The sequence below is a fragment of the Tauraco erythrolophus genome, chromosome Z (assembly GCF_009769465.1).
Source record: "Tauraco erythrolophus isolate bTauEry1 chromosome Z, bTauEry1.pri, whole genome shotgun sequence".
Lineage (NCBI taxonomy): Eukaryota > Metazoa > Chordata > Aves > Musophagiformes > Musophagidae > Tauraco > Tauraco erythrolophus.
The window spans coordinates 92,379,992-92,399,771 of NC_141496.1; the positions used below are offsets into that span (position 1 = coordinate 92,379,992).

At 43.4% G+C, this 19,780-nt stretch overlaps 1 protein-coding gene across 2 annotated transcripts; it reads right to left on the reverse strand.

The window, feature by feature from the left end:
- Positions 1 to 4,900: 4,900 nt before the first annotated feature.
- Positions 4,901 to 14,745, reverse strand: LOC104371360 (programmed cell death 1 ligand 1). 2 transcript variants are annotated; one of them, XM_009992648.2, is made up of 8 exons: positions 14,688 to 14,745; positions 12,615 to 12,683; positions 11,587 to 11,940; positions 10,818 to 11,099; positions 9,467 to 9,577; positions 6,911 to 6,961; positions 5,917 to 5,982; positions 4,901 to 4,923 (listed from the first exon to the last, which is right to left on the reverse strand). In XM_009992648.2, the coding sequence occupies exons 2-8, from the start codon at positions 12,667 to 12,669 to the stop codon at positions 4,901 to 4,903; spliced, it is 942 nt and encodes a 313-aa protein (XP_009990950.2). In that variant the 5' UTR covers positions 12,670 to 12,683; positions 14,688 to 14,745. The 2 variants fall into 2 exon arrangements, with proteins under 2 accessions (XP_009990950.2, XP_086485771.1); XM_086629645.1 differs by having other exon boundaries at positions 9,467 to 9,571; positions 14,688 to 14,721.
- Between the last annotated feature and the right edge of the window lie 5,035 nt (positions 14,746 to 19,780).

Here is a 19,780-nt window from a genome sequence, read left to right on the forward strand (position 1 = left end):
CCTCCTCTTCTCCAGGCTAAACAGCCCCAACTCCCTCAGCCGCTCCCCATAAGTTTTATTTTCCAGCCCCTTGACCAGTTTAGTCGCCCTTCTCTGGACCCGCTCCAGGAGCTCAATATCTCTCTTAAAGCGAGGGGCCCAAAACTGGGCACAATATTCCAGGTGCGGCCTCACCAGTGCCGAGTACAGGGGCAGGATCACTTCCCTGCTCCTGCTGGTCACACTATTCTTGATACACGCCAGTATCCCATTGGCCTTTTTGGCCACCTGGGCACACTGCTGGCTCACATCAAGCCGGTAGTCAACCAATACCCCCAGGTCCTTCTCCGCCAGGCAGCTCTCCAGCCACTCTTCCCCGAGCCTATAGCGATGCTTGGGGTTTTTATACCCCAAGTGAAGGACTCTGCACTTGGCCTTATTAAAGCTCAGGCCATTGGCCTCAGCCCAACGATCCAGTCTGTTCAAATCCCTCTGAAGGGCCTCCCTACCCTCGAGCAGATCGACACAGCCTCCCAGCTTGGTGTCGTCCGCAAATTTACTGAGGGTACATTCAATCCCCTCGTCCAGGTCATTGATAAAGATGTTAAACAGAACTGGACCCAGCACTGAGCCCTGGGGAACCCACTGGTGACCGGCCTCCAGCCGGATTTAGCCCCATTTACCACCACTCTTTGGGCCCGGCCATCCAGCCAGTTTTAACCCAAAGGAGGGTGTGCCTATCCAGGCCAGCAGTTACCAGTTTCTCCACCAGAACACTATGAGAAACTGTATCAAAGGCTTTACTGAGGTCCAGGAAAACTACATCCACAGCCCTTCCCTCGTCAGCCAGGCGGGTCACCCTGTCATAGAAGGTGATCAGGTTTGATTGGCAAGACCTGCCTTTCATAAACCCATGTTGACTGGGCCTGATCACCCGGTTAACCTGTATGTGCTCATTAATAGCACTCAAGATAACCTGTTCCATGACTTTGCCCGTCACCGAGGTCAGACTGACAGGCCTGTAGTTCCCCGGATCCTCCTTCCGCCCTTTTTTGTAAATGGGGGTAACACCCGCCAGCCTCCAGTCCAGCGGAACTTCCCCAGTGAGCCAAGACTGCCCAAAGATAATGGACAGGGGTTTGGCAATGACATCCGCCAGCTCTCTCAGGACTCTCGGGTGGATACCATCAGGCCCCATAGACTTGTGGGCATCCAGCCGAAGGAGCAGATCCTTGACCCGTTCCTCTTGGATCACAGGAGCTTCGATCTGCTCTCCCTCCCTGCACTCAGACACCGAAGGCCAGCTCACCTGGGAACTGCTGAACTTATTATTAAAGACTGAGGCAAAGAAGGCATTAAGGACCTCAGCCTTGTCCTCATCCCTAGTGACTAACGTACCCCCTGTGTCCAGTAGGGGCTGGAGGTGATCTTTAGCCCTCCTTTTGTTATTAATATATTTATAGAAAGACTTTTTGTTGTCCCTTACGGAGCTGGCTAGTCTAAGTTCCAATTGGGCTTTTGCCCCCCTGATTATCTCCCTACATGCCCTAACTTCCTCCCTGTATTGATTCCTGGATGCCTGCCCATTCTTCCAAGACTTGTAGACATCCCTTTTTCTTTTGAGATGTTCCCAAATCTCCTTTGTCATCCAAGCTGGTTTTCTACCCCAGCGGCTCGACTTCCGGCACACAGGGACAGCTCGCTCCTGTGCCTCCAGAATTTCCTTTTTGAATAGTAACCATCCCTCCTGCGCCCCCTTACCCTTGAGAGCTGTCTCCCATTGGACTTTGTTAACCAGACTTCTAAACAGCCCAAAGTCAGCTCTCCCAAAGTCCAGCTTGGCCGTTTTAGTGTTCCCCCTCCTAACTTCCCCTAGAATTGAGAATTCTATTATCTCGTGGTCACTATGCCCCAGGCGTCCTCCAACCTTCACATCTCCCACAAGACCCTCTCTGCTCACAAACAGCAGGTCTAGGGGAGCTCCTTCTCTAGTCGGTTCACTGACCAGTTGTGATAGGAAGTTGTCCTCCACACTCTGCAGGAACCGCCTAGACTGTTTCCTGACTGCCATGTTATACTTCCAACAGACATCAGGCAGGTTAAAGTCACCCATAAGGACAAGGGCTGGTGAGCGCGAGACTTCCCCCAGTTGTTTAAAGAATAGCTCATCAGTCTCACTGTCCTGACAGGGTGGCCTGTAGCAGATTCCCACTACAATATCCGCCTTCATAGGCCCCTCTTTGATTTTCACCCACAGACATTCTACTAAGTCATCCCCAACATTTAACTCTAAACAGTTTAGATCTTCCCTTACATACAGGGCAACCCCACCACCCCTTCTACCTCTCCTATCCCTCCTGAAGAGCTTGTAGCCATCCATGGTAGCACTCCAGTTATATCCGTTTCCAGATATCCGAAACCACTGAAGTAGCATGCACAAACTGTTAAGTGAAGGAAAAAAGATTATTACAAATATGGCATCTAACTACATTTTTTATGTTAGGATTGGAAGGATTTCCTCTCGCCTAGTTCTTGTAACCTAAATGTGTTGTATTTTCAGATAAGTGTGATTCTTCCTCTGTCACACTGGGAAGTAATTGTGCCGAAGCAACTCATGGCATTGGGGGCTGAGCATGGGGTACTATCTCCCTGTATTTATGAAAGTGAAGCAGAGAGAGAGACTTAGCTTATTCCAAAAGCCTGATTTGTAAAATGACTAACCTTAGATTAGACAAGTTCTGGTTTGGATGTCAGAGAAATATAAAGCAGAGCTTCTTCAGAGAGGACAGGTCTTTTCACATTGTCTGTTATCCACCATACTTCCTATTTTCTAATGAAGTGGCAAAATTTCAAGCTTCCTATCAACCACTCAGGAATTTGAGCACAGGTATTTTGAACAGTAGCATCCAGGTACAGAATCTAAAAATATATTTATAGCCCCTCATTTCATTGTCTCACTCATCTGACATGCTGCACTGTCAACAGTAACTTACCTTTTCTCCTGCTGGGAAAAGACAAATGTAAGTTCCTGCTGTCCGGTGGAGCTTGACAAAGACATGGACTTCAGTTCCATGATACTACGCGTGCACTAATAGTGCTGCCTTGCAAACGTTGACAGTAACTAAAAGTAGTAGGCTTTTCACTTTTACTTCAGTATGCAAACAGCTGTTGCAGTCTCAAAGAGGAAGTAGAAAATCAAGAGGTTGTCGGGAAGGGGAATTATTTATGTGGTGATATGAAACTACATTTCTGCGTTGAGGAGACTCAGTGCTTTTTCTACCAATAGCCCTAATATTTCCAAAGCCATTCTTGCACTCTGGGGATAATAAAAAATTGGTCATCACCTTCAGTGGCGCCTAGACTGTGGCCTCAAAAAGCATGTTGGGGAGTAGGAAGGGATGTTCACATTCACATAGCATCCCTGAAGAATCAAATGGCAGGAATCAGTATCAGAATATGAAAGTTCTGTAATGAATTAGGGAAATCACTTTGTAGTAATTATTTTACTTAACTGAGGTCTACCAACGCCATTACGGTCACGAGGCGCATTTCTCTATCCGACTATAGAGAGCAGCTTGCTAAGGTGTATTAAAACACGACTTTACATCAGCTAGATTGAATGTTGCCAGCAGTGAAGCCCTGGGCTGAGGGCTGCATTCACATCCTTAGGACTGTGCAACAGACTCATTTATTTCAAACGGAAAACTAAAACCTGAGTCCATTGAGATTTCAGATCTCCATTGCGGAGATGTGGAGATCTCCATTCAGATCTTCTTTGTGGGAGCCATTAGAGGGATGACATGGGTGTAGACACTATTCTACACCCAAATCTTAGATATCTGATTTTCCCAGAAAAAAACACTAGTGCTAGTGCTACTTATAGACAAGTCAAAAAGAGCAGGAAAATCACAAGGAAAACAAAACTTTTTATTAAAAAAAATAGAATTGTGAATAGCATTGTAATAAATATTTTTCATCTGTGTATGACCCACAAAAAAGGCTATGCATCTAGCAAAATGCAACAAAGCAATAGCTTAAGAAGTGGGATCCAGCAGCATATTCCCTCAGCATTTCTTCAGTGATCACATAAGCATGTATTTCATGTCCTAGAAGTGAGACTGTTCTCTTTCTTCTATTCCTGAGATGAACAAAAAGGCAGTTCAAATCAAGAGCTGTTCTTCTTGAATGTCCGAAGAGTTGCATTATCTCCAAATGGTAAATCAGCAGAATAACGAGCAGTAACCAAATAGTGCCAGCTACATCACAAGAAAATTAAATCCCCAAAACACTTTTCAGAGAAAGAGATCAAGAAGCTCAGTATTATCTAATAATCTCCAAGCCATAGTTGCCAAGAGGGTTACAGCATCTATTTCAGGCTTAGCCATGAATATCTGGTATTTTAAGATCTACAGTAAGGACGGAAAATGCTCTGTCTGTATGGCATCTTGTCTCGTTGCACCCTTATCTTTTATGAGGATCAAAGTATTGGAAAAAGTCTTCAAAAGCTGGAAAATGAAATCTCTGCAGGGAGCTGAGAGCCCAGAGGAAAGGAGGGGGAGAAAAAAAGCACTGCCAGAAGATGGCCTATTCAAGAACTAGCTATGAAATTCATGATGGTCACAGACCTAAAGTGCTTTACCTTAAAGATGTTTTTAATGAAATGTGGTTTTGAAAGCTCATAAGCTCCGGAAAGCAGAAACCTGGATATTTAAATAAATACCTCCATACCTTCTCACATATACAGAAGCCTGAATCCAAGGAATTTTTATGCTATAATAATTCTATTAACTTCATTGCAGTTTTTCCTGAGATACAATGATATGGAAGAAGATTGCCATAATATCCCCCTTAATAGACAGAACACAGAACATCTGAGCTGTCAAACCTTCACCACAGAGGAAAAAAGCTTCCTCTGTTTTCTCTAGGTCTTCTCAATTTGCATATCTGTAAAAGGAAGAATTACATGAACAAATTATCAAATTGCAAAATGATGAGTCACAGAACGTTTCACAGCTTTGAGACTCTTTCCTAGAGTTTGCAGGTACCAAGAAAAACCCCTTCATTGTCAAAGTTAAATATCTACAACGAAATTAATTCAAAGGTCAAATAGAAAAAGAAGATGATCTGGGGAGGAAATAAAGCGGTGTTTCAAATACACTAGTGGGAAGTGCTCTTTAGGAAATACAGTGAAATTGTTGTGACTTAGGTCCTCTGTTCTTTTAAAATCTTCTTTTAAAGTCTTCCAGATACATTCAGGTCTCTATCTGTCGGCATGCCCAGCGGCACATCCCCAGGCCCTAACTCTCTGACTTGGAGATCTATGCCTGCAGGACCAGCAGCCCTAAATTTTGCTTGTGTTTACACCAGTAAAATGCAGCAGGGAGGGATCTGGGACGTCATTAATAGAAATGCTTTAAAAAGTCAGCAAAAATGTGAAAAAATAACTTCACACTACCACTCCATACCACGGCACGTTTCAGAGATTTCAGAGATTCGGTCATTTATTTTTGTGCTTTGCTGACACAGAATCTCACAGCTTGAGAGTCGCTTGAGTGGGCACCATGGGTTAAGTTCTCCCTCCCCATTGCCATCACCACTCCTTCAGTTGTGCTGGCACAACTGCTTCTGTAGCAAAAGTGTGAGCTAGAGAAAACACCAGTTTGAGTTGTTACTATCTCCACATCACATTTTCCTTCACATGGTTTCTCTTTTTATTTTTAAAACCAGATTAATCATTTGATACAACTCCCAGTACACAAAGAATTATGATGGCGAGTTTGCAAGGCAGAGAACAGGAGGCTGCACTGCTCTTGGAAAGGCTCTGTTTGTTGAAATGAGGGACTAAATAAACCAGCCATGAAATAAGGCTCTGATGACCACAGATTTAGGCTGTGTGTGCAATTTGCTACTATTTTTCCCTTTATCATTTATACTTACATTTCAGCTCTTCGTCTTCGAAAGAAGCACCTCTGCAGTCATGTGTATCCTTATTTTTCGACAGCTCTTTAAACAAACAGCATGCATACAGACAACAGTCAGTGTAGCTTGAACATTTCACATAGTGACAAACCTCTGTTAAAAGCTGCTGTCTTGGGTCAACCAGGAACAATATGACTTCAACACAGACCAGCACAAGAGATCAATACCAAATGCTGTGTCTGTTTTGAGCAAGTATTCTCACGAGAGGTTTTCTTAGGAAAAACCCCAACTGCCAGCATGAACTAACTTTCACACAGCAGCTTAATTGGAAGTGGTCTCCAAATAAAACCATACAAAAAATTAAAAAAAAAAACAAAACACAACCATGAGAGGGGGCTAAAGGATTTTAATCTCTTCCCTCTCACTGTAAATATTAACTTTTTCCACTCTTTCCTCTGTTTCTCACCGTCGTGGTTGTACTGGCCATTCACTGAGCTTTGCCCATAGCCAATAGCATCAGTATCTCAACAGCAGGAAGAAGAAACTGTTAGGGAAGCTAAAGCTTCTTCCTGCATTTCTCTCAACAGGGCCAAACCCTCTGTCCTCAACATTGTGACACAGACCCTCAAATGCACACTGTAATACTGGAGGAAACACAGGATCAGGCCCACATGGCTCACATCGCAGCATAGAGTCTGCACACCAGGATGTGCTGTCATCCCGAGGTGTATGCTCCAGGGAGCATGTCTCATCCTAGCAAAGACTTTCCAGACTGCATTTGCTCCTGGAAGAAGTATGCTTTTCTTTCACTTTTTCCTTTCAAGAAGTTGACATAGTAATGAAAAGACACTTCCAACTGTAACTTATAGTTGTTACACAAATGGAAAGTAGAAAGTGAAATGAAAGTTGAACATAAATCTGCATTTGGTTGTCACAGTTACAAAGTAAATTCTCAAGCAATTATCTGACCACGAGAATCGCACTGAGCTGGATTTATGCTGTATGTACATACTTGCTATTGATGAACTAGCCACAGTTGCTCTGTTGTCCTTAATGGCTCTAGCTGAAAGAAAACAAGAGAGAAAAATAAAAAAGGAACCCAAAATATCTACTTTAGATCTAATGGGGACTTAAGCACACTGGTGGGAAGAGCACACTTGGCATAGTGTAATCATTGGTTGCCAAAACAATCCACTTCTTCAAAGACTATAAAATATATTCTTCAGTGCCCTCAGCCTGTCGGTTTCCTTTCTAATTTCCTTTCCTCGTTCCTGAGCCCGAACTCCATTGACATTATGCACTAACATCACTGAAAAATACCTGTTCAAATGGTTTTCCATTGTACATTTGACCCAGAATTTGAAGATATTAGGGAAGAAGAAGGGAATCACCTTCACAGTGCTTTTTGAGGGAAAAAAACCCATATTCCAAGGAGGTTCTGTTCTGAAAGAATCACTTTTCTGGTCATCTAGGACAGCTTGGGTTTTAAAAGAAAAACTTGCTGCTACTACTTCAGCTTCTGATTCAACTCGTAGTTTATGACACGCACGCACATATATAACATAATCATGACAATCACATACATAATGACATGTATATACATTATCATGTATACACACAAACAATAAATTTTACTCAAGCAACCTAGGAAACTTCTGACCTTCACTGAAATCCCCAGATGGGAATCTTCTGAGAAGTCAAGGATTTTGCTGTCCCTTCTTCCACTTTCATGTTCTGCTCCTATTCCTATCACGTCCTTCGGACAAGCATACTCTTATAGATGCGGGGTTATCTACAGGCCTTCAGCAGCCCGTCAGCATCACCTGCAAGCCTGTTAAGCTTATGAATACCTCTCCCAGGGCATGTTTCCATAGCACCGATGTAGGAGATGAGTTTGTGACCGAAACACTGAATACCCACATTTAGTTCTGTCCTGTATTTGTTTTATGGGACTTGAACATGAATGCTTGCTGTAGAGTTTGCTTATAGATAGTTTTGTGTAATTTCCTGACAGAAATTAGGGCTGTTACTGGTTCTCACTGTGGAGAAGGGAGCTGGCAGACAGGGAAACCAAGAGTTCTGCTATACTGTCTCAGAAAGCACACCTCTCAGCGTGGAAGTTTTTGAGATACCACTTGAAAAGACAGTACAACTAGCCTTTGCATTAGTTCCAGCTGAATTTCATGCTAGCTACACACATTTACATCTCCTATAAAATTCAATAATTTCAAGAGGAGCATTTAGTCAACTATCTTGTTCAGGATTTTGGACCATTTCTGGTAATAATGTACAGACTCATGCCAGTATGATATTATAACGCTAAGAGTACTGTATCAGCTTCAATGCCTTTTGTATTTTTTCTCTGCAGACAACTTGACCAAAAAAAATATCCAAAAATTTATTTAGAAAAAAAGAAGTAGCTACACATCACCTACAAAAATCCACAAATTTTTTATATAGAGAAAGAGCTCTGGCCAAAACCAGAATGTTCAGCAAAAACACTTTCCTTTCAACATTTTCAAATAGCACTATGGCTGTTCTGAGATCTGCATGACTTTATTGCATACATTAAAATGAAAAGTAAAAAATATATCTGAATATAAAATCCTCAAACACACTTAGCTTCCTTCTGAGGAAAAAAAATCCACAAACAACTGAACAAAGGAAAAAAATGTAACAGTACTTATTTCAGGCTAAGCAACACGTTTCAAACACGTGTTGTTTTGTTGTGTTGTGTTTTTTTTTTTTTTAATTTGGAGACAAACCATATTCTTTTCATGCTCAGATACTCTAAAAATTATTTCTCCAAATTTTTTCTTTGGTTAGCTAGCAAGTGAAAACAAATTACTGTCAATGCTTTAGCTCTTCAGCACACTGTGATGCTGAAAATGTCCAATTCAAATCAGTGAAATGAACTGAAAAAGCTCAAAACTTAACAAGGGAATCAATCAAATCATATGAAGCCAGAGTGGGAATATTCCCTCTTGTGAAAAAAAATCTTTCAGGGTCAAAAGCTTGGACATATCTCTTTATATGTAGTCAACTGTTTTTATTGGTGTTTTAACCAGAAAAAAGATATATGTAGAATTCATGACAATTAGTTGCTTAAAAAAAACGTGCTCACAGTTCAGTGAAATTTTTCAGACAATGCAGGGGAAAAAAAATCTAAAAAAATTCCAGTGTCCTGTCTGCTCTCAGCATTCCAGTCCCCAACGAAAAGGGTGGACATGGAACAGGAAACTTCCATTTCCAGTAAGTGCATAAGCTGTGCTTTGATATTTGAACAGATTAGACAATAATCTTCCTGCTCTACGTATTACCTATAAGTTAATTAATAGAAATGCATGTAAGTGGTTTGTGAGGGGCTGACAATCTGTTCCACTCTTTTAGCTGGCTAGTATCTAAGTCGGATAAAGAAAAAGAAATAACCAGTGTGGTAAAAACTTTAGTGATTTCAGGACGAAAGATCTAAGGCAGACTTTTATTATCTCATTCCACCTCAACGAAGATGAATCAACAGAACAGATTGATAATAACTGAGACACACTAAAATAAATAATTTTAATACCTTTTCTCATGCAAAGCATAAATAGAAGCACTGATCCAAAGGAAGCAGTCACAATGAGAATTGCTCCAATAAAGCGTCTGCTCTCAGTCCACAGAGCATCATCAGCTGCATCTTCAAGAAAAACAAGTGCAGGAAAGATATTACATAATTGCATAAGCTTCTCCCTTTTCCTTTCATTGTCACCATGTTATTTTTGCTATAAGTAGTCCAGACATGATGACAGCATTTTAGGTTGTGTCTAAAGCCGGGTACCGGTGGTGCTCTTCAGGATATCTCATCCCAATAAAGGAAAAAAGACAGAACATACTCATGTTTATCTTAGCTTCGGGCATGGCATGTGAACAGTGACCTTGATTTCTGTCACAAATCCTGCTCGTCGCCAAGGTACAAAGTGTTACGTCTAGCTTAGTTTCCCATCAGGGATACAGGAAGGAGATGATGGAGAAACAGAACAGGGAGTCCCTTTCATCTGGTAAAGCTCTGAATACAAAGGATAAGTGGCTTCCTTGAACCCCAGAGGCATTTCTTGTTAAAGCCAAACTTGACTGCTCACCACTCGTTGAAAGGATGACTTGGCTTTCTCACTCTCAGCTACCTGTTTCCACCCGTTGTCAGCCCCAAAAAGTGTGCCAGTGCAAGCATTTTTAAACTGTGGTGAACGGGAGGAGAGAAATGACCTGACCAAGTAACAGTCTCAAAAACAGAAATACTGTTTTTGGGTGGGATCAGGTTTCCAGTCTGGTTGACAGCTTGTGCAAACATATCGGGGTACAACGCAGACATTGGAAGAGTAACCAAAAGTAAGAGCAGTAGGGGCAGTGCCCAGTTGAAAGGTCTAATGAGAAATTGTATTGGTTTCCTCCATTCATGCATCTTCCTTCAGTCCAGACGTTATGAGAAAAAAAATCTGTGCACAATTTGTTAAATTTAAGTATGCTCAAAGCAAAGGCTGTAGTGGCAGGAAAAGATCACATTGTTTGAGCTGGACAGTTATTATCAGCAAAACGGAACATTCCGGGAAGGTGTGTTCAATATACACAGGAGGGCTTCATTTCTAGGCTCCAAGCTACATGCTTTTCAAATAATGGAACATTTTTTAACACTCAGACTCAATTTTCACATAACTATAGGTCATGCAAAATTCCTCTCCTTGAATTCCACCCACCCAGGCATGATGAACATGGTAGGATGGTGGAAATGTACACTAATAGCAAAACAGCAACACAGGTATTTATTTTTGACTTTTTAAAAATTAGATAGGAAAGAGCAACAAACCATGGCTGATTCAACTGGGACAAAATGACATACTACCTTGAAATGTGTTACCATAAATGAAATTTAGAAATGTTACCTGCTATGTGTAAAATGGCAGATGTATTTTCTTGCAGCTCCTTATTCCAGAATATACAGTGAAAAATCTCATCGGTTCTACTTTTGATTGTGAGGGTGCTTGTCACACGATACAGCTGGTCACTTCCAGTTTCATAACTTGTGTTTGCCTTATCAGACAAATCTTCATGTTCTCTGTTTTGCCATATCACTTTAGCTTGTGGGTATCCTTCTGACTGACACGTCAACTTCCATTTGTTGTCTCCTGTGCTCACCACTCCTTGGGTTATATTTCTATAAGGAGCTAAATAAACGGAAGAAAATGATTACTAGGAGAAGGCTAGAAGAACAGCATATATTAGCAAGACACTTTTTCTCTATCCCCAGTCCCTGGGCCAAGTTTGTGTACATCAGCTTGGATTTTGTAAATAACACTCTTGACAGGAAAGGTAAGCATCACTGTTGTGTCTCTCCATAGTAACTGAAGGTACAGGATTTATCACAATTTTGATACTCTTTAGAAAAATGTGTTAGCCTTCTGGTCTTTGCCCTGTCTAAATGGCTTTCACAACGCTATTCCTCATACGTCATTATGGGAAATAAAGGACAGAACAGGGATTCAGCCCAGACAGAAAAACGAAGTCACACAGCTGCGCAACTCCCGTGAGGCGGCTCCTGTCTCTGGAGATGTTCCTTTAAGTGCTAAATCTGACACGTCCTACTTCAGGGACTCCTCTGAAATCTCTTAACAGTATCAGATAGCACTGAACCTCCTGCAGCAGCACCCTCACCCTGAACTTGCAGATTGATCATCTTGTAATCGGCTCCTCCGTAGTCGATAACACAGCGGTAAACCCCCGCGTCCATGAGCCTGACATCGGAGATATGAAGGAGAGACCGTCCCAAGGTCAGCTTCTCTTTCAACAATTTTATTCTTCCCTTGAAGTCACTGTGCTGACTTTCGAAATCTTCCTCTCCTTTGACAAGTACATAAATCTGCTTCTTTAACTTATCTTTCTTTTCCCAGCTGACACTTAAATCTCTAAACTTTAATTTCCCGTTCACTGGAAACGTGCATTCCATGGTCACATTGTTCCCGTGTTCCACAATGTAGAGTGACTGGGGAGCTTCAACCGTGAATAGAGCTGAAAAACAAAATTTGGAAGAAAACTTAATTTTCCAATTTTAAGCCTAACCTGTGAAGTCATATTTTACCATACACACAGGACATTTTTTAAGGACCAAAAGCATCTGCCCTGCTCAGAGGAGTTAAAAAGTTTTGCACGCACTTGCCCAAGATCGGGACAAACTGGGCTATTTATACCTGCAAACACCTGCGTTGAGCAGACATGCAGTGTGATGCTCTACTAAAAACAGGCAAATGTGTGTGCACAGCCCCTCAGCTGTTGCTTTCAGAACACTGCCAGGGTAACAGGCAATTGTCACTGCCTCGGATGAGAACATTCTGTTTATATAAACGTCAATGTTTTTTACACACAATGTTAAAGAACACATGACAATTCCCAGGTTTGACTGTGCCAATAAAGTCTTTTGTTTAACCCAAACGGTACCTTGTCTGACACGGTGTCTATGCTGGAACACTGACAGGGATTTCAACCTGGCCCACTACCAAAGCACACATATTAAGCACAGATATCTAGTTTAACATAAAAGCATGTTAAGACCTTTTATTTAAAACATCAAGGGAAAAACCCCACATGCTAGCACCTCAGGAAAACTGAAGAATTAGCTTTTTTGTGCTTATACATAGAGAGGAAACATACTTAGTTCTTCTACTTCTTATGCCTCAGCTTCTTACCATTGAGGAAATGCCAGTAGAATATAAATATATACAAAAGCAAAGGCTTTTCCATGATGTAGATAGAACCTAAAATGACAAAATAATAGACAAATATCAATATCTGCTCATTTTCTAACTTGCGCTATAAAGTACACTTTGTAGTCACCCCACATGAAGAACTGGACAGAAGACACTGAACTCCACTCTAGCTAAAAACATGACAAATTTGCACTTCTAACTACAGTAGATGATCAGGCAGAAAGCTTCCTGCATGAGTCCAGGAAGAACATCTAATTTTATTTGTTTTAAACATCTGTCCTTGCTTATCCAAAATGTATGCTTTATATATCTCTTTATATCCGTCAATTAGTAAATAAATACTTACAAATACCCGATTGTTCCCCTAAACTGTAGCAGGGAGTGTTGCTCCTGCTAGGAGGAGAATGGAGGAGTTTTCTATATCTGCTCAGTGGCAGAAATAGAGCTTTGTCCTTCCACACCTTACTTTAACACGCTGTGATCGTACTGTTTCGTAACACCTGGTCTCACAGCACTTACAGTGGGGCTCATGAAGGTACATACATGGCGAACGGAGTTCACATGGCAATTAATCACTCGACAACTATTTACACAATAGTGCCTTGGTAAAACAGGGACAAAAGCAGTCAGCCTGAAAACGAAATCTATTTTCTTCTATTTCAGTTGCTTTACCTCTGAACACGTAAACTATTTCAATTTTCTGTCAGAAGTTTTTCCCCTCTTTACAGACACAGCTTTCATACTCCTACGCAACACCTTAACAGTATAAAACACTGATTAATGTCAATTCATTCACTCAACCTTCACACACCCACCACACTTCCTAAGTGCGTATTCTAAGCCACAGCAATACTAGCATCAAACACTGCCATCGTTTTTCAAATTAATCTCAATAAAAATTCAAACTCACTGTAATGGAAGTCTTTCGTGAGTACAGAGAACTGTAGAATTTTATCTAAATTAAGTCCTCGTTTTAGATACCTAAACAGACATAAACTGTGACTCTTAACCATTTTTGTAAGACATTTTGTCTTTCTGGTTGCCAACTTTCAGATGACGACCAAGTAACAATATTGTCCTGAACCATGAGACCTGTGCCTTAGCAGTGTTGTGGCTTGAGGGAATCAGGCTCCTCATAAGAATTCGATTCAGTCCACTATATTCCTCGCATTGCTGCTGCACAGTCCCAATAGAGGGTTTGCAGAAGACAACACAGATGGAGCTGATAAAGGGCGTCAATCTAATATATTATTAGGCAGGCATGAGCAATTACAAAAGGGTGTTCTGCGAACAGGGATAGGAAAATACAAATAAGATGTTCAGGGTGGGTGAAAGATCCATTTAATTGACAAACAAATCCCAGGCTTCTTAACGCGGTTAGGCACCAAATTAATTCCTTAGCCACAAATGATGTTCTTAAAAGCACCACCTAACTGCTGCCTAATCCTGTAGGTACCTAAGTGTTTCTGATGATGCGTGCAGATGACAGTGCCTCCATCACGATGCCACCGCCTGAGTTACAAGCAGTCCAGAGCACCAACTAAGCCCCAGAGCAAAGCCCCTCAAACAAGAGAGAGGCGTACCGACCTCACAAATGTGCTCTGATCACACTTACTCTAGAGGCAATCCCGCAGAATAGTGATCCACTGAGACAGGCAGGTGTAGGTGTACACCTCTCTGTGCTCCCCATGACTGAATGACCAGAGCTGTAGCACACACAGCCTCGGAACACTTCCTAATTTTTTTAAGTAGAGGCTGTAGCTGAGAGACTGCTCAGAACTAATAGCATGAGTGCTACAGTCACAGAAAGATACCCAGACCCACGCATGCAACCCATTCCCACTTTTTTGTCAGGAAATCTGAACGTCAGTGTGAACTCCAGGAGAGGTGTTCCGATTAACTCCTGGAAGATGGATGACTACAAGTAAGCTTTTACAGTTCTAAGACCCATGCTTGTATCTTGCAATTGCTGAACATTAGTTTGCATGCTTTCTCCCACTGTAGAGGAAAACAAGCCTTACTACACACAAAAAAAGTATGACTATTACTTACAAAATTCCTCAAGGCTGAGAAAGTCTGCTGCTGTACTCAATTTTTCACTTTCAGAGAGAAAAAAAAAAGCAGGTCGAGGTCAAATCCAGATGGCCATGAAAAATCCCGCTGCAGTAACAGTTATAGACCTTTCTTCTGTTTCACCTTGAGCAGAAGGATCTCCTGGCTGGATGAGCTAAAGCAGCTCGAGACCTAGATGCCAATCAAAGATCTTTACCAAAACTTCAATCTTCTCACTGCCCTTCTTATAGAACCTACCCTGATGCCCCTTCTCTCCTCCTAAGCTTCTGACATCTATGGCAAACACAGTTTTACAAAAGCAAAAAGATATTCACTTGCAAAATGCTCTTCAGTATTGCTGCCATATGTTTCCCTCACAATCAAAAGAAGAAGACAGGAAAAACAGAACTGTTTGCCCAAAGACTTCTTGTGACAGAACTTAAATGTTGATGTAACTCCACCTACTTCTTTAGGAAACTTCCCCATTATTGGAAAATTCCCCACTAGGGAAAATTCTCTATTGCTAACAGCGGTTCACTGTAACCAGAGACAGAACAGTCCTCAGAACAGCAGTAGTAGGAAGCCATCCATCTACACAAACTCAGGCTCCCTACAGTACTAATCTCAAGCGGTGCCAATCGGCTGCTAACCATGACCAGAAATCTCTACACGACTTACTGAAGCCTGCAAAGGTCGTAAGTAGGAACAGCAGGAAAAGCGTTGCCTACCCATCTCTGGTAGAAACAGATACTCTCTCCCCAAGATTTGAGCACAATGAAGGTCCCTTGCCTTGCCACTGTGTAGTGCAAGAACAGTCGTTAAGCCTATGCATTAGCTTAGCAGAAAATAAATAGCACTGCCTTTTTCTTTTTCTTGATTCTAGAAGTCATTCAAGAATACAGGAAAAAACACAAGTATTAGAAGCCAAAGAAATGTACTCACATTAACTCGCAGGTTGTAGTGGGATAACCTGGTCAACAGCACAAAATACAGCTTTAAGCATATGTTTCAGTGTAAGTTCACCCACTTGTGTTGTCTTTGCATATCTCAAAAAAGGGTTGAGATCCTCAGAAGAGCTAAAATACTGTGAAATGAACACTTAAAAGTTCAAGGAGTCTTTTCTTCTTTCCACTTGACAGCCCACTCATAGTATCTGTCACAGAAGCAAAAACACATAACACACAAAACCAGTAAGAGTTAACCTTTTTACTCAGTGTGTGGGAGGAACATGGAGACAGCGGTATGTCAAATAGCTGAATGTAACATTTAGGTTCTAATAACCTGAAACTCCCCCAGGAGCTTGAGTGGGTGGCTTTCCGCAATAGGTGAGACCGATGAAGGTTAATTTCCACTGATTTCTTCTGTGCTTAAAAACAGGCTTAATGACATTTAGAAAAAAAGGTGCAACAAAAGAAACAAAGTTGTAAAATACTGACTGTGAGACCACAGAAGCCAGTGATGTAGCTAGCTTTCAATGTCATGAATTTAGTTTCCTCTTTCTCATTGCTCGCCTTGAGGTCACAGGGTTGCTTTTTCCATGGAAGTATTTAGTAGCAAATAAAAGACCAGGACGGGGTTTTTTGTTGTTGTTGTTGTTGTTTTGGGGTGGGTTTTTTGTTTTTTGTTGGGTTTTTTTTTATATATATGCACACACACACATAGACGCACACATAGACGCACACATAGACGCACACATCTGTACATACACACACGTTTTACAGCATAGCTGTACACTGCGGTTGGTGGTTCTTGGTTTGCTCTGCCTCTGCTCTGCAACAGATTTTCCAGCCGAACATCGCCGTCCTTCCCGTCGCTGGGCACTGCCAGGCAAGGCGGACGAGCGGGGCAGCCTTCAGGGACAAAGCACCGGGACGGCGGCGGCACCTGCCTGTGCCCGGACGCGCCGCGGCAGGACCGGCCCGGGCACCCGCCGCCGGCAGCCCCGCGCCCCTCGCCAGCCCGAGCCCCGGGACCAGCCGCCTCCCGCTCCGCAGGCGCTGCCGGGGGCGCGGAGAAACACCCGCTCCCGCCCTCGCAGACGGCGGCCGCGGAGGCGGGATGGGGGCGCAGACCCTCCCAGCCGACCCCCAGCCCGGCTCCTCCCTACCTGGCGGACCCCCGGGGTGCTATGAACCCCCTTCCCCCGGCGGCGGCACCCGCCGGCGGCCTCTGGGGCCCTGCGGAGCGGGAGCGCGACCGCCCCATCCCGCTCCGTCCCGCCTCGCCCCGCCCTTCGCGGCTACACGCCGAGCGCGGGACCCCGGCCCCGGCCGGGGCCCTGCCGGCCGCCCCCGCTGCGGGTTCGTCGGCGTAGGCTGCGCCGGGAACCCCTCCCGGCCGCGGCGCTGCGCGGAAAGCCGGCCCGAAAGCCCCGGTCCGTGCCGCCAGCCCCGCGGTCCCCGCGCCCGGCCGGTGCGGGCCGGGGAGCCCTCGCGGGAGACTCGCCCATTCCTGGAAGTCGGGGGCTCTCAAGGAAACAGAACCGAAAGCGGGCACGGCCGCCGCCGCTTGCCGTTGCTTTCCTGGCGGCTGCTTGCTTTTTTCTTTTTTTTTTTTTTTCTTTTTTAACAGCAAACACTGTTTCATGGTGAAATCCTGTCCTTTGCTTCCCGAACAGATGGCTTGCATGATGACGTCTACTAAGGTGGAGGAAGACTGGTGTCAAAGGACTGGAAATCTGGCTGATTACACAGCATCCCGGACGGCGGTAAAGTTCCGGAGCTGTGTGCTGCTTCTTCAGAGACAAATAAGCATTGTAACGTCATTTAAGTAGCTCTCTTCCCGTCCACTTCAAGATCCTGCTGAGGGATGGAGCTCCAATTCTGTAACCCGATAGTACGATCTGATAACATAGTGTGGAATGCAGTTTCTTTGCTGTGATAATGTTCCTTATGTTACGAAACAATCCTAGCAAGATCTCTGCCGTAACTTTCCAGAAAGAAAGCAACCCCTAAATAAGAATATTACTCAGGACATTAATCTGCCAAAGAACCAAGAAGCCCTTGTGACGACAGTTCACTAGCAAGTACATTTACAAGGTGGAATATAAAGCAAATTCAAAACACTAACCCACGGCAGCATGCACGTGGCAGAGATGTGGGCTGAAGGAGGACACACCAACCCATATGCTCTCTATGCCGTTATGAGATTCTGCCACCTGCAATACATAGTTAATGTTTTTATGGGCCATAAGCCAGCAGGTAGTTGAGAAGCCACATGGATCCCTATCTGGAAACCAACTTTTTTCCTGTCGATAAAGCACGTTACTGTGGAGGTGCTTGACAAAGATCAGTTTCATTCACTGACTTGGGTCCAAACCGTCTGAAATCACCTAACGTGAGCCCCAAAGAAAGGAGGATGTGGAATGTTAGATTACATGATAAAAGCTCCTGGAACCAAAGGTGGAAAAAGGGATAGATCTAAGTGATTTTGGCAGGAACAAGTGTGAGACAATAGAGGGATAAGTGGATAAAAAGGTCAAGTTGCATATAAATTGTCCTTGGTTGATGCATTTGTCTGGCCATGCCCTGGGCTTGGTTAGTGCAGGGGTGCTGTGTATGAGACGCAGAGCTACATTTGGAATGCAGTACCTGGAATGTATTCTGCCATATTCTCTGAACAACATTTATGCAATTACTTGCAAATTTACTACTGAATTTACATCTGCAAAACTACTAGTTGTAGTTGAAAATGATATATTATTTTCGGTACAGAAATTCATCTTTCCATCTTTGTTCCTCTTGTATGCCTACTGACTTAATGATTGATGTCTACCCCGACCTTAACACATGCCCTGCTCTGTTACTGGTGTATAGTTTCAGTTGCACTTTATTGCTCAATCAGACATTAGAGGCCAGTCTGAGCTTCTGTAATGCACGAGTTACTGAAACTAATTCAATTTTCCGTATGGAAGTGGAATATGGAAACATTTTCCATATCGGGAACTAAAAGCAGCTTATGCACAGTACAACTGCATACTTCCTGAGGCTTTTGGAGCAGAGGAAGGCAGAGTTGGATAGCCACATTTGGTTTTGTTGCACATCTCCCATTTTCAAACAAGTACCTAATGGAACTGTATAAAAAGGTGCATTTTCCCTCAGTACGCTGAAAGAACAATACAGATTAGACTAAGCTTAGTGACAGGTACACTTACAGTGCTGTTTATGGTCAAAGGGGAAACAGAGCTTATAGACAATACTGGGAATTTTTTGCTATCATACCAAGCCTCCATTTGTCTACGCTATATCATTACCTTAGTCATAAATCATGGTGGTACCATGCAAAGATAACAAAAATAAAACAAATTAGCCATAGAAAAATGATCACTTAGTGAAATTGCTGCCAGAAACAAGCCAAATAACACCAAGCTGCAGGCAGGTCAAGAAAAGTTTAGCTAGAGCAGTCTGAAAAACTACAGCTCCGAGGCCTTGCACACTCAGTACAAAGTTTATGGCCAGCTACTGGGAATGGAGATACAGCGTCACAGGGCTACATGGAAACAACAGCCCATGGAGAGGAGAACCCCGTGCCAGAGTGGGCAGCAGCTCCCTAGGAAGCTGTGACTCCGTGGGGAAGAAGCCCGCGCTGGAGCAATCCGCTGGGTAAGGATTGCATCCTGCAGGAAGGGCTCACGTTGGAGAAGTCTGTGGACTGTCCCATGAGGAGGGGATCCACTGGGCAGGGGAAAAGAGTGTCAGAAGTCCTCCTCCTTTAAGAAAGGAGCAGCAGAGGCACAAACAATGTGTGACAAACTGACCTGCAACCCACCCATTGCCTCTCCCCCTGCGCCACTGGAGGAGGAGGTAGAGCTGGGAAGAAGGGAGGGGTGTAAGATCTGGCGTTGTTTCTTGTTATGCTCTCTGAATGAACTGTTAATGAATTAAATTGTTTTGTCCCTAAGCTTTTGCCCGGGGCCATGGTCGGTGGGTGCTCCCTCCCTATTCCTGTCTGGACCCTCAGGCCCTTGTTATGTTTTGCTCCTCTCCACCCCGCTGAGGTGGGCAGTGAACGGGTGACCTCAGCCTGGTGGCGGCGTAGCTGCCCGCTGGGCTGAACCACGACACAGCATAAACAAAATCTGAAATTTGTTAAGT

Coding starts and splice junctions, on each gene's coding strand:
- LOC104371360 (XM_009992648.2), bottom strand. CDS start 12,669: ATGGAAAAGCCTTTGCTTTTGTATATATTTATATTCTACTGGCATTTC. Junction 6,962..9,466: donor TATGCTTTGCATGAGAAAAG/GTATTAAAATTA, acceptor GTTTTCTTTCAG/CTAGAGCCATTAAGGACAAC. Junction 5,983..6,910: donor GGCTAGTTCATCAATAGCAA/GTATGTACATAC, acceptor GTTTGTTTAAAG/AGCTGTCGAAAAATAAGGAT.